Below are 12,237 nucleotides of genomic sequence, written 5' to 3'. Positions count from 1 at the left end.
CTGCTACATCAAAGGTCTGAGCTACCCCCCCCCCCCCCCCCCCCCCCCCCCTTCTTTTCCCTCCCTCCCTCTCACTTTCTCTTGATCCCCCAAACTCAGCTACCTCGCCTTGGGGTTGCATTTCTACTTCTTTTGCATCACAATGATGAACCTGCTCTGTCCTCGCAATTTAGCAATCTTGTCCTGTAGGTGTTGTAAATGCAGGGGGGAGGGGAGAGAGATGGGGAAATGAAAAAAAAATCTTGTTTTCTGGTTACAAAAGCAGTAACCAAGGGTGTTTGACTTAAAATGTGCTGACGTTTCTTTCTCTTTTTTCTTTTTCTCCTCTCTCAAGAGTCAACAGAAGTTTTCCTCATGAATAACATAATATCCCCCCCCAATCTCTTTTTTTTTTTTCTCCCTTCGCTGTGATAATTTTTCTTCTTCTCTATTTTCAGATCCAACCAGAGGGGATGAAGTGGAAAGATATATTCATAAAATGTAAATGTGAGCTGCCGTCCTTTAGCCACGCACGCCGGAGTCTGCTAAGCTACACTCGAGCCTGGCGTCGCAGCCCTTTTACATGCATCCGTGGGTGTGTGTGTGTGTGTGTGTGTGTTCCGGATGGAAGCCAATAAGCAGATGAGTGCTGCTATCGAGACGATATTGGCTCAGCGGTGAGACGCGCGGACCTGACCTTTAAAAGTGTGACACTTCCGAGGACGGCCCAGTGCCCGCGGCCGATTGGGACCGGCCTGGAGCAGGGAGCTGTAGAATTTAAAGGCAAACCGGACGGAATCTCTTCCCACCCTGAAGCCGAAAACCGCTAAAGCTTAAATATTTTCATTTATACTTGGTAAGAGGGGAGCGTGATGCTGTGAGAGGGGCAGATGCGTGCCTCGGATCGGACACTGGCTCGAGGGAGGGAGGGTCAGGGAGGGCCTTCACACTGTCAAGCCCTCACGAGATGGGGTGGGGGGTGGGGGGTTATGTGGCCCCTGACAAATAAAGGTCGTTGCCGTGTCACAATGAGAGCCTTGTGCTAACATGTCGGGAGGAGGAGATGTGGTAAGGTGATCTTAGCACCTGCTCCAGTTTCGGGGGAGTCTAATAAATCTTGGAACTGTTCCTTCAAGCCACCGGACACGTTGAAGCCGCCTGACGTCCAGCTCCACCCCGTTCAATCAATAGCGCCCGCTGACAAAAAGACTTGCACAAAGTCACTTCTGGCACTGCCAGAACTTTGAGCAAGTGTCACTGTGCTTGTGTTTGTGTAGCCGTGCAGGCTGTGTGTAGACGCATTGTGCGCGTGCGCGTGCGTGTGCGTGCGCGCGCGCGAGCGAAACAACTGTCACATTCATAGGCCCCTGTAATCCTCGCCGCCTCTCCTTGTCCGCGTTTCTTTATTTGTATTCCAAATGTCAGCGTATAAATGCCTTTTCGGAGGGGGGGATATTGCCACGGAGGAGAGGAGAGTGAGGGGAGAGAGGAGCATGGGGAGGAAGGAGCGGAGACGAGAGGGTGCCGTGTGAGCAGCAATGGCGGAGGCAGGGGGATTTGCAGGGAGAAATAGGTGTTTATTGAGTGCTCCCGTGGGCTTACTGTGTAATAATAGACCTGTCACATTACGCAAATGTGGAGAAGCAGCTTGCGCGTGTGTTTGTATGTGTGTTTGTTGGGGACTGTTTTTTCTTTTACGTGTGTGTGTGTGCGCGCATGTGGATGCCAGAGCTGCCTGCCTCCGCATCATCAGCTCCCGAGAAGCCGATGAGCGAGCGGATAGAATTAGTCAGGCGAGAGCCTTTAGCCGCTAATACGCGTAATTAAAACTGCAAGCTGTGGCACTTAGATGCTTGTGTACTAAATAATTTACATGCCATGATCTATGGATCATTTCCTGCTCTTAAATACCGAAGACGGGAGAACAAGAGGAAAAAAAGAAAAAAAAAAAAAAAGAGTGGCAGAGGATTTATGAGCATCTCTGCCATAAGCAGGATGTCATGGTAATATTAATCCTTTCTCCCACTTTCCACTGCGCTAATCATACAAGGGGATCAATGCGCGTGATTCCTCCGGTGGCAAAAAAATTGTGGCTTGATTACCGTTGCCTCTTATCAAGCCGCAGAGTTAATAAAATATCGCAGTGTAGCATCCAGTGTGGCCTCGTAATCCAGGTAAATAATGCAGCTTTATTGGTTAAAGTCCCTCAAGACGAGACGGAAAGAAATACAGCGCTTACAAGAGAGAATGAAATAGAACAACAAGAATAGCAAAACAAAGGTTTTTAATCAAGTAAGAGTTTCCGCCGTGTTATACTGATATTTGCACAATGGAAATATTGGAACTAGAATGTCAGTTGGAATGAGTGGATTCAAGGCCACACAGTGGCACTTTCCCACTGTATCAGTGGGAGAAACAGCGGTGGCTCCACGACGATGACGATTTTTGGACCAGAGAGGTGAGGGTGTCGTTATGGATGTTAATAAAGGCCGGATCAACAGATGGATTAGTTGGGGAGCTGAGGACGGGCCGATCGGCCGGGGCCCCTCCGGTTTATACTGATTCATATCGCCAAAATCGCGAGGCAAGGATGGAGTAGGCAAATGTAAATATTCAATGTTTACCATCCGCTGGTGTTATTAGAGGCAGGGGCTTGGAAATGGGCGACGGCGGTTATCGTGCACCCACACTGCTCTCGTTCAATATTGTTCTTCCTGCCATGTATGTGTTGTACCTTGGCGACGATGGTGGCATTTTGTAGATCAGGATCCCATTTGTTTGAATCTATTCGCTTTGGCACACAGCCCCTCAAACCAGAGGAAGTGCATAAAGCTGGAGAGACAATTCTTTGTTTTTTTCCCCAACAGCTAAATACATAAAAAAAGACACATACTCAAATAAACAAATAACCTTTTGGAAACATGTTGATAATTATGATGCCACTGCGCGTGACTATACACTGACAAACATTAATGCTCTTGATGAGGCTGAATTATTTAAATGCAAAAGCACGACTGAGTCTTTGCCAACCTTATCTCTTCGCCAGTGCGTAATTAGGTACACAGGGGTGTGACTCCAATTGAAGGCGTCGCCATTGTTAAGACTGTGAAAATATCAACGGGTGAGGTTAACGCCAATTTCCCCGTCATCATTGGAATGCACAGAGCTTCTAATGAGGTGAACCATTGCTCCTTGATATTACTTATTAGCCGAGTGGAGGGCACAAACTCCCACACTTCAATTTCAAAACGGCTAAAAATAAATTAAATAACCCCCCCCCCAAATAATAAAAACACGGAGCAGATGTCAAGGGGCCTTACGTAATTTGAGGCAGGAAAAACCAACTCACTGTCTCGTTGGCTCGAACGAGCGGAACGAAAAAGACTGTGAAGGAGTGTGAAAAAAGAAAAAAAATTCCTTGACACCAGGAAGAAAAAGGAAGATCGCAGGCAACGTGTTAATGTGCGCACATGTGCGAGTGTGCAGTCGGCGCGCAACTCTTCATGTGTATGCGAGTGCACATTTGTACAAGTGTGACCTTTTCCCAAACCACTGACAACAGGAATAGACAGCTCCACCAATCAATAAGGTAAATTAGTGTCGAAGAGTGGAATTGACAGGCAGTTAAAATTAGCCGTAGCCACAAGTCAGGCTGTCGTGTCTTTTCAAATAATATCTGACCTCTGGATATTTCCTGTCAACAACACTATGGATCTCGTTGGAAAAAGCGTGCGGATCAGAAATGTCCGCCAATTTGTCGCCCGACCAAATAACCTTTGAAGTTTTTAATTATTTTCCAGCCTGATGGACAAAACACATCAGAAGTTTCAGATCGCGACACGTATACTCTCTTTGCTCTCCGAGATCCGTCTCTGTTGTGTTTTTTTCTTGCGTGTCTGTGACACTTGGCTTCCTGGGGACCGGCTTGTCCGGCTTTAGGATTCCAATGACAGGTCCGGAGGATTGCGTTGGCAAATCAAACACACTTGTGGAGCAGAGGAAATCTTCTTTTCACGGGAGCATGTATTATGGATGGACTTAAGAGATTAGACGGGGAGCTGCTTTACCTGCAGTGGACGCTGCTTGTCCTGGCTCTTTGGAGATTTCAGGCCACTGCCTGGCTGCTGCAAGAGTAATTGCCTCGCTGCTTGTATGGCCTGGGAAGAAAAGAACACAAAACAAAAAAAGACGGTGAGAAGAAAAAATATGGCAGAGTGAAAGACGGGGCAAGGGAAGAAAATAAACTACTCGATTTCCCCGACACTGACGGCAGAGGTGACTCACATTCACAGGGAATGATCAGTCGTCTCTGACTGAAAAACCCTGTCGAATATCGCACGTGGTTATCGCTAACGTCGGAGATTTGGTTTTTTGTAACAATTCACAGATAGAAGCATAAACAGAGTTTGTGTGGAGCACCCCTGAAGAAGAGGGCGGAGGGGGCGGTGAGCCTAAAAAAAAAAGAAGAAGAAAGAAATCACAGCCTCAGTAGAATTGACCTGTCTAGTGTGTGCTCGACTGAAATACCCACTTCTCTCTGCAAATTACTGCCCCATTTGCATATTCATAATATCAATTTGAAGCGGAGGCAGCCCCACGTGAAGTGTCTCTGGGAGCCGTAATTAAAGTTGACAAAATCAACATCAGATTACATTTAGAGTGAATTAACTCACAGCCCAGGTTCTCCACACTGTGCATTAACGGCGCTCATGGACAGAGGATGGGTGATGGACGGACAGGAAGATGGGTCGGTGGACAGAGAGGGAAAGAGGGACCCTCCCCCTGCCTGATGAATTTGCTTCGCAGCCGTTTACACACGGCAAGGAGAATTTGAAAAAGAAAAAATATATCACATTTGTGAATTGTAAAAATGTGTCATCGACACCCTTTGGGTGTGTTTGATCAGAATCGCGGCGGCGGAGACGTGGCGTAATTTATTACTCCGGGGTTTGATGGGAGTACAGATCTGCTCCCGCCCGGCTGCAGCTTCACAGGTACGGCGGCAGCTGGGCTTAGCAGCTTCGCTCCCGTTCTTCAAGAGCAGATGGATAAAAGAGTCTGGTGGAAAGGAACATTGTGCACAGCTGCCGCTGCTGCTCCTCGTAGTCTTATACCCTCGTATTCTTTAGGCGCACGAGCATCAAGTGGGAGAGGAGAGGGGGGCGGAAAAAAACATGTATGCGTGCGCGCGCGCACACACGCACAACACAACACAACACAGCACAACAACTTCACAGGTGTTTCTCTTTTGATGAAAAAAGAAGAGGACGAGTAGGAGGAGAAGCAAGAAATAAGCGGGAAGAAGAAGAAAAATACCCAAGATGGAGAGTGACACTTCCTCAGGAATCAGGGGTGCTCATTTTTATTTTTTCTGGCGCTTGCCAGTATCCATGACAACCGCTGCCTTGACAGGGCGTGCGTATGGCGCGGCTCTGCCAGCTGGTGGGAACAATGTTTGAACTAGTACATTGAGATACTGAGCAAACAGGAGGAGAAGACAGGAGAGAGAGGGAGGCAGTATAAAAAAAAAAATAAAAAAAATGAGAGCGAGAGGAGAGAGGGGGGAGGAAAAAAAAAGTTGCCACGTCCTAACCCCTCAGGGAACGTAGCCACCCCCCTGATCAATTATGAAAAGACAGAGCTGGTGGGGGGGAGGGGGGGGGGGGGGGGGGGGGGGCTCGGAGAGGAGGCGAATCTGTCTGTCTGGCTGCTCAGGAGGAGCCAGACTTTCTGAACTCAAGTAAACAAACATTACACTGGCACTGGGTCCTAACTGCATCGATCCGTCTCCTTGGTAAGAGGAGCCTAGTCGCCACCCCTTTATATGTGTGTGTGTGTGTGTGTGAGTGTGTGTGGGTAAGATGAGCCATGGCCTTTCTACTGTACACACACACACACATCACGCACATGCAAAAAAAGTTGCTTGTAGCACACACCGGCACCTGCAGAAGGCAGGCAAACACAGGCACATGACGCTTCGCCGTTTGTTGGCCTTACTGGAGGCAAACAAAAAAAAAATCAAACGGGGACCGACATTGGCTTCCTTAAGCCCGAACAATAGAAGACAAAAACAAATTCCTTGAACGTAGCCAATCGCGTTGGTTAATTAAAACACGGCCTAATTAATCTGGCCGTGATTGGTGAATCAAAGTAATTATGAGGCTTATTATTGAGTTGCTGTGCACGGCAGTTGGAGACGAATGGTGCTCTCCAAGCCCAAGGTAGCCGACTGGAGTAAAGTGTTTATTCATGTGTGAATCAATAAGGACTCACTGCGTTGTGGACTAAGTCAAAAGAAATACTCAAGGTGTTACACGCAATCAAGAGTAAGAAGAAAGGGATGTTTTTTTTTTATTATATATATATATATACGCTATCAATTTCAATGCCAGATAAACATGGAGGGAGGCGAAGGTATGAGAGGTGATGCAAAGCTGAGAGATCAACTACAACAGGGTTATTTAAAAAAAAAAGGAGAAGTCTGCTCGGACTGTAAAAAGACTCCAAAGATAACACAGACCTTATTACAACTTTTCCACAGTTTGTCAAGTCTGAAAACGTCCGTCAGCTCTCGTGTGGAAGCGGGGGTTAGCCATTTTTTTTTGTTCTGAGAGTGACTGGAAAAAGGAAAAGAAAGAAAAAAAAAGAAGTCCCGTCCCCCCCGCTCACTCACTGGCTCCGAGTATTCAGCCATTACAGTAAAAAGCACCAATTTGTGCCACCCACTTCCCCACTCCACGCAGATGGCAAGCTGAGGCCCATCTCCCGAGCGCAAAAAAAAGAAGAAGCGCCAAATGCCAAGAAAAGTCATCAAAAAGTTTGCTGAAGAGCTGCCGCGGCGGACGCAAACACGGACGAGTGCCGAGGCACCGTCTGTTTAACCTGGGTTGCTATGCACGGAAAAATGACATCCCCAGTCTATTAACGCGCACATTGTATAAACAGCACAATGTGACACATTCTTCAGAACGAGAGAGCCGGCCAGACAGAGAGCGAGAGAGGGAGAAAAAGAGAGCCCCGGCCCTGCTATATAAATAACAAGGCACTCAGAGGCATATTTGATGTTGATATCCATCACCGAGGTTGGAAAAGGAGGAAGAAAATAAGACGGGGGGAAAATAACACACCGAGCGCCCGAGACCGTGACACGGGGATCCTTATGAAAATAAGATTCAGCCCAAATGGATCTGGCGTAATTGGTTTCAGATAGTGAGGTCAGGAGAAAGGCGATACCGGCAACTATTATGCGAAAAACTGACTAAGAAACAAGAATGTTTACACAGGCATTCCTCGGCTACATTAATAGGCGTGCAGAGATCACTGGAGGGGGGAGGAAAGGGGGGGGGGGGGTGTGAGAGGGGACAAGAGAGGAAAGTGAAGAAGAAAGAAGAAAACAACACGAGCCATCCATTCATGCACTCTCCCATGTCCCAGTGTTTGGAGTCTCCATGAAAAAAAAAAAAAAAAAAACTGGGTAATAAGGAACACATATCACAATGCACCTTTTGTAAGGAGCATGCAAAGATCTTAAACAAGCATGAAATACATTAGCGGGCGCTCGCGATCCGGGGCCAAGCCATTACAAATCTCCAGATTGCTTATTGTGTGTGTGTGTTTGCGGCGGTGGTTGGGGGGGGGGGGGGGGGGGGGGAGGGGCGCCAGCGAGAAATAAAACCGTCGGCGAAGAATGTCGCTCTTTCAAATCCACCCGGAGACGTCGCGGTGATCTGCAGCCATGACATTGGAATTGGATGTATGTGAGCGACTGTGACATTGTGTTTGGACAGTGCACAGCACGCCCCGGCGCGGGTCACACTGGGAGTTGCTCGTTATTAGGGGGGATCTAGCGGATGTCGGAATGACGACAGGTACACCTTCATATCACCGCGGCCTCGACAGGATGAGCTCGTGTTCCGGAAAGTTAACCGTAAACATGGCGTATCAATTGCCGATCGATATCGAAATTGACTGAATCGTGACGACGCGGCCTTTTCTGTGGCGTGCAAAACATTCATTTTGAGTGTATGCATGCGTGTGTGTGTGTGTGTGTGTGTGTGTGTGTGTCTGTTTGTTACAGGGAGTAAATGGCTGCTGTTCAACACGAGGCTGTCGGCCAGAACCTCTCCAGTCATGCTGACAGCTTTGACAACTCCCACACACACTCCCACACACACACACACACGCACACGGATGTGTGTGTATAAGCACACACGTACACACACAGCACTGCACCACCAGGCTTATCTACCCTCGCTTCCAGAAAACACAGACAAAGAAGGAGGGGGGAGGGAATAAAAGAGAGGCAAAATACAAAAATAGTAAGAGTGCACACTTTATCAAGCTCTGGGGGGGGGTTGCATGCCACGGAAAACAAGGAACAAACAGTTTAAGCTGTACAAACAAACAAGGCTGATTGGACTGAGGCCGATTGCCCCGCCGGGGGGGGGGGGGGGGGGGGGGGGGGGGGGGGGGGGGGGGGGTACACACTGACACTCCACACCAAAATATTTACACCCTATCTTCTTATATAAGTGGATTTGGGGCAGATGGATGGGTGGATACGGATTTGGAGGGGATGACTGGAGAGGATAGAGAGATGTGAGAAGATGAGGGGAGAAGGATAAGACGTCCCATTGCAATGTGTGAATACCAAAGCGGGGGCCCGAGTTTGTGGAAACAAGGCAAAGGGCGACTGGAGAGCAGAGGCTCCGAGAGCAGGAATAGAAGGGAGGGTCCTCAAACAGATGTTTGATCGCACACGTGTGTCAATAACAGCTAAAACCTGGGAAAAGTGTTGCTCCGCATCATCGCTTGTGCTATAAGACCTGCGGTTGTGGGGCAAAGGGCAGCACTGATCCCTCCGGTACAGGTGAGAGCAGGGAAACCAAACTCGTGCAGCAAAGACTTCACACAGCCTTCTTGGGTTCTTTTGAGTTCTCACTGGTAAACCCGTGCAGTTACGACATCCGTTTTGTGATCGGGCCAAATGCTTGATGTGCGCGCGTGTGCGTGTGTGTGCACTTTTTGATTCCACTCAACTAAAGTAACTCAGCCGCAAGAGTGAAGGAAAGACTCCCATCCTTTCATAAAGGTCAGAACTGGTGACTCAATACTGGCCGCAGATTCAGTTCCCATATTGCCGCCACAAAGCCACCACAGAGCATAATGCACATGTGGATTCAGTCACCTTTGCATGGTCGAGTACTTGAAAAGGGGCGAATAAAAAATAATGACTCCTTGACTGCAGTTGCAGACACGGAGAAGGAGATGGCGGAGATGCAGAAATGTATATCCAAAAAGAAGTTGTTAAAAAAAGGCTTCTCGCAATGTGCAAGGAGGCTTAAAGAAGGTCACATCTCGGAGCACATTTGCTTCACTGAAAGCCGAAATCATCCAAGGCGGTTGCCATTTTGCCACTTCGCCAGGGTTGGATCATCTGGCTCCTATATCTGATAGGATGATGGCAAGCAGGAAACCCCTAAATGCAAAGTCTCACAAAAAGTCCCAACAGAAACCCACGGGAGAATTCTCATACGGTGAGATTTCATGTGAAACTAGGGGGTGGGGGGGGCTGCAGAGAGAGAAAGAAAGAAAGAAAGGAGGGAGGGAGAAAAGAAGAATTTGGAAAGTATGTAGGAGTAATGAGCATTTGAATGTATGACTCAATAAATCAACAGTCTGCAGTGAACAAGGGAGGGGAAGAGAGGGGAGGGGGGGAGGCCCGTGGAGAGTCTGCTTGGACCTCAGGACGGAGGTAAAACCATCCAGCTGAACAATGGGCTTCTGTGTCCCGCTCTGCTATCTCTATCTCAGTATGTTCAGCTACTTCAGCTTCCTCTGGCTGTATGTATAAAGTGCTTTACTACCCCCCCCCCCCACACACACCTTTAGAAAAAAAGAAAAGAAAATACACTGTCTTGTGTTCATCTCCTTTTTTTCATAAAACCTTACATATTGATCGCTTACTCTCTTCAACTGCTTTCCACCTTTTTTTTCTTTCTTTTTTTGCAGCACTTTGAATTCAACACAACTTCTTTCTCCCTCACCTTTCTCCCCTCCCTCCCTCCCTCCCTCCCTCCCCGCTCTCCACATGCTCAAAATCACATTATTCATTTCTCCCTCTCATCTTCCTAACCCTCGCCAACACACACGCACACGCACTCACGCACACAAACACGTCGCTCACCCCTTGTTTATTGATTCTCTAGATTAAAAATTCCCGGGGTGGAGGATTGTAACACACAAGCATCAAATTATTTTGGGGTGTGCTTATTTGCCTTTCCCTTGCATCTATTTGGCCTGTGTCTGTAGACAATTATGCCTCCCCAGCCCCAGACTCAGGTGCTAATAATGAAGGACAAATAGAATCATATGTGTAAACTTACCCCACTGATGAAAATTTATATTAACTTTCTGCCACAGTAAACAGAGCTGCATAGCTACACCCTCCCGGGAGGATTGACAAGATGAATTGGCTCGCTGCTACCCAAGGAAGAAAGCTTGTGTAGGAGAGATGAGTGGTGGGGAGAAGGAGGAGGGGCTTGGGGGGGGGGGGGGACGACGACGACGACGTCTGGCTGTATTGTGTAACCTCACACTTATTTTTCCACTAACGAAGACAAAACACGGGTCTGTTTTGCCCATCACACACAAAGTGTGTGGGTGTTTATGTCTGTGAGAGAGAGTTGAAGAGTGCATATGCACCAATATGTACGTGTCTGCCGGGACGCCGCGAGGCCCCGTGCCAGCAATAACAGCGAGCGTGGCCTGCTGTCGCTCACTTCGACCGCTAGAGCGCTCGATCACGTCCGACCTCCTGCCGTTATCGCCGTGAATATTCTGTGCAAGTACAATGATGTATGTGTTCTAGCACGGGAGGATAAATGAGAGTACCTCTGGAAATGAAGTTTAAAACAGGACTGCTTTGTCTTACTGGGGGGGGGGGGGGGGAAACAGCTCTGAAAGTTGGACCATAAAAAAACAACAACCTCAAATCCAAAATGTCTCAACTGCTTCTGTTCTTCACATATTCTCCTGTCCATTGTCCCGGTGCATCTCCTCCATGCTTCATTACGTATGAAATCCAATTTGCCCCGACAATGCACCTGCTTCCTCTGCTCTTGTCTCCGCCGGTGGCTTTGGCGAAGTCTACTATGACCTGTGCTGTATTGCTGCGTTCAGATAAGGTGACAGCAGGCCCATTCAGCGGCGCTCTTTTATCTACTGCTGCTCTTAAGGAAGTCCTTTAGAGCCGGCCGACTGAGAACCGCCACAATAAACTATCACAAAGGGCCAGAGGGGAGGAAAAATAGAGACAGACACAGAGAGACAGAGAGAGAAAGGGAGAGCGAGGGAGAGGAGAACGAAGAAGGTATTCGTGTGGGTGGAAGAAGAGAGAGAGTTGTGTGTTTGTTTGAGGCGGACAGTCCGCATGTGTGTGTGCGTGAGGTCAAGTGTTCTCTTAGCAAAAGCAGAGTGGGCATGAGGCATGAGAGTTCAACTGTGCCGCCCTCCAACCGTGGAGTCCACACACACACACACACACACACACAAACAGACACCTTCTCTCAGTGGCGCACAAGCACACACACACACACACACACACACACACACACACACACACACACACACACACACACACACACACACACACACACACACACACACACACACACACACACACACACACACACACACACACACACACACTGACTCTTTCTCTCCACTGAAGCGCTTGATTTCCTCTTCAGGTGATTATGCTCCCTTCTACTTTTCACAGTTCCAGACGAGCGGAGGTCACACAGCCGGAGGAATACCTGATGTGAAATGTTGCATTCAAGCCGGTCGTATGTTCATTCGGAAAGTCCAGAAGAAAAACAGGAGTTGTGGGATTGGAAAGAAAAAAAAGACATTAATTGCTTTGACCTAGTTGAGGATGCTAATTATGTGAACTCTCAACAAATAGTAAAAGTACGTTCTGTACTTAAACACTGAATCTACGTGACATAGCTATAAAAAATAACTATATGCCTTCTGTACCTCAGTGAACCCGAAGACAGCTGTGTGGCAGTAAGAACCAGGGGTTTTCTCCTCCTTCTTGTCAGAGGATCCGACACGAAAATTAAGTTGTTTTTCCTCGGTGTCTGTCTTTGTTGACAAGGCCTCATTAAGAAGCTCCCCACTCCAAAGAAAAAAAAACATGGCCAGAGGCCACCGGTTATCTGACTGTGGCAAACGGAGAGCGAGCAGTCGCCGCCG

General features: G+C 48.1%; 1 protein-coding gene across 7 annotated transcripts in view; it reads right to left on the bottom strand.

The window, feature by feature from the left end:
• The window catches only part of foxp2 (forkhead box P2), a 104,043-nt gene that overhangs the window by 38,450 nt on the left and 53,356 nt on the right, over positions 1-12,237 (bottom strand). For all 7 annotated transcript variants that reach the window (XM_047336327.1, XM_047336330.1, XM_035613645.2 and 4 more), the window contains one exon: positions 4,047-4,136. In XM_047336327.1, coding sequence (XP_047192283.1) covers positions 4,047-4,136 — 90 coding nt within the window. The remainder of the gene's footprint in view (positions 1-4,046; positions 4,137-12,237) is intronic.

The sequence above is a fragment of the Scophthalmus maximus genome, chromosome 12, assembly GCF_022379125.1.
Source record: "Scophthalmus maximus strain ysfricsl-2021 chromosome 12, ASM2237912v1, whole genome shotgun sequence".
NCBI lineage: Eukaryota > Metazoa > Chordata > Actinopteri > Pleuronectiformes > Scophthalmidae > Scophthalmus > Scophthalmus maximus.
The sequence above is the reverse complement of the archived record's forward strand: the minus strand, read 5'-3'. Positions and strand labels throughout refer to the sequence as shown.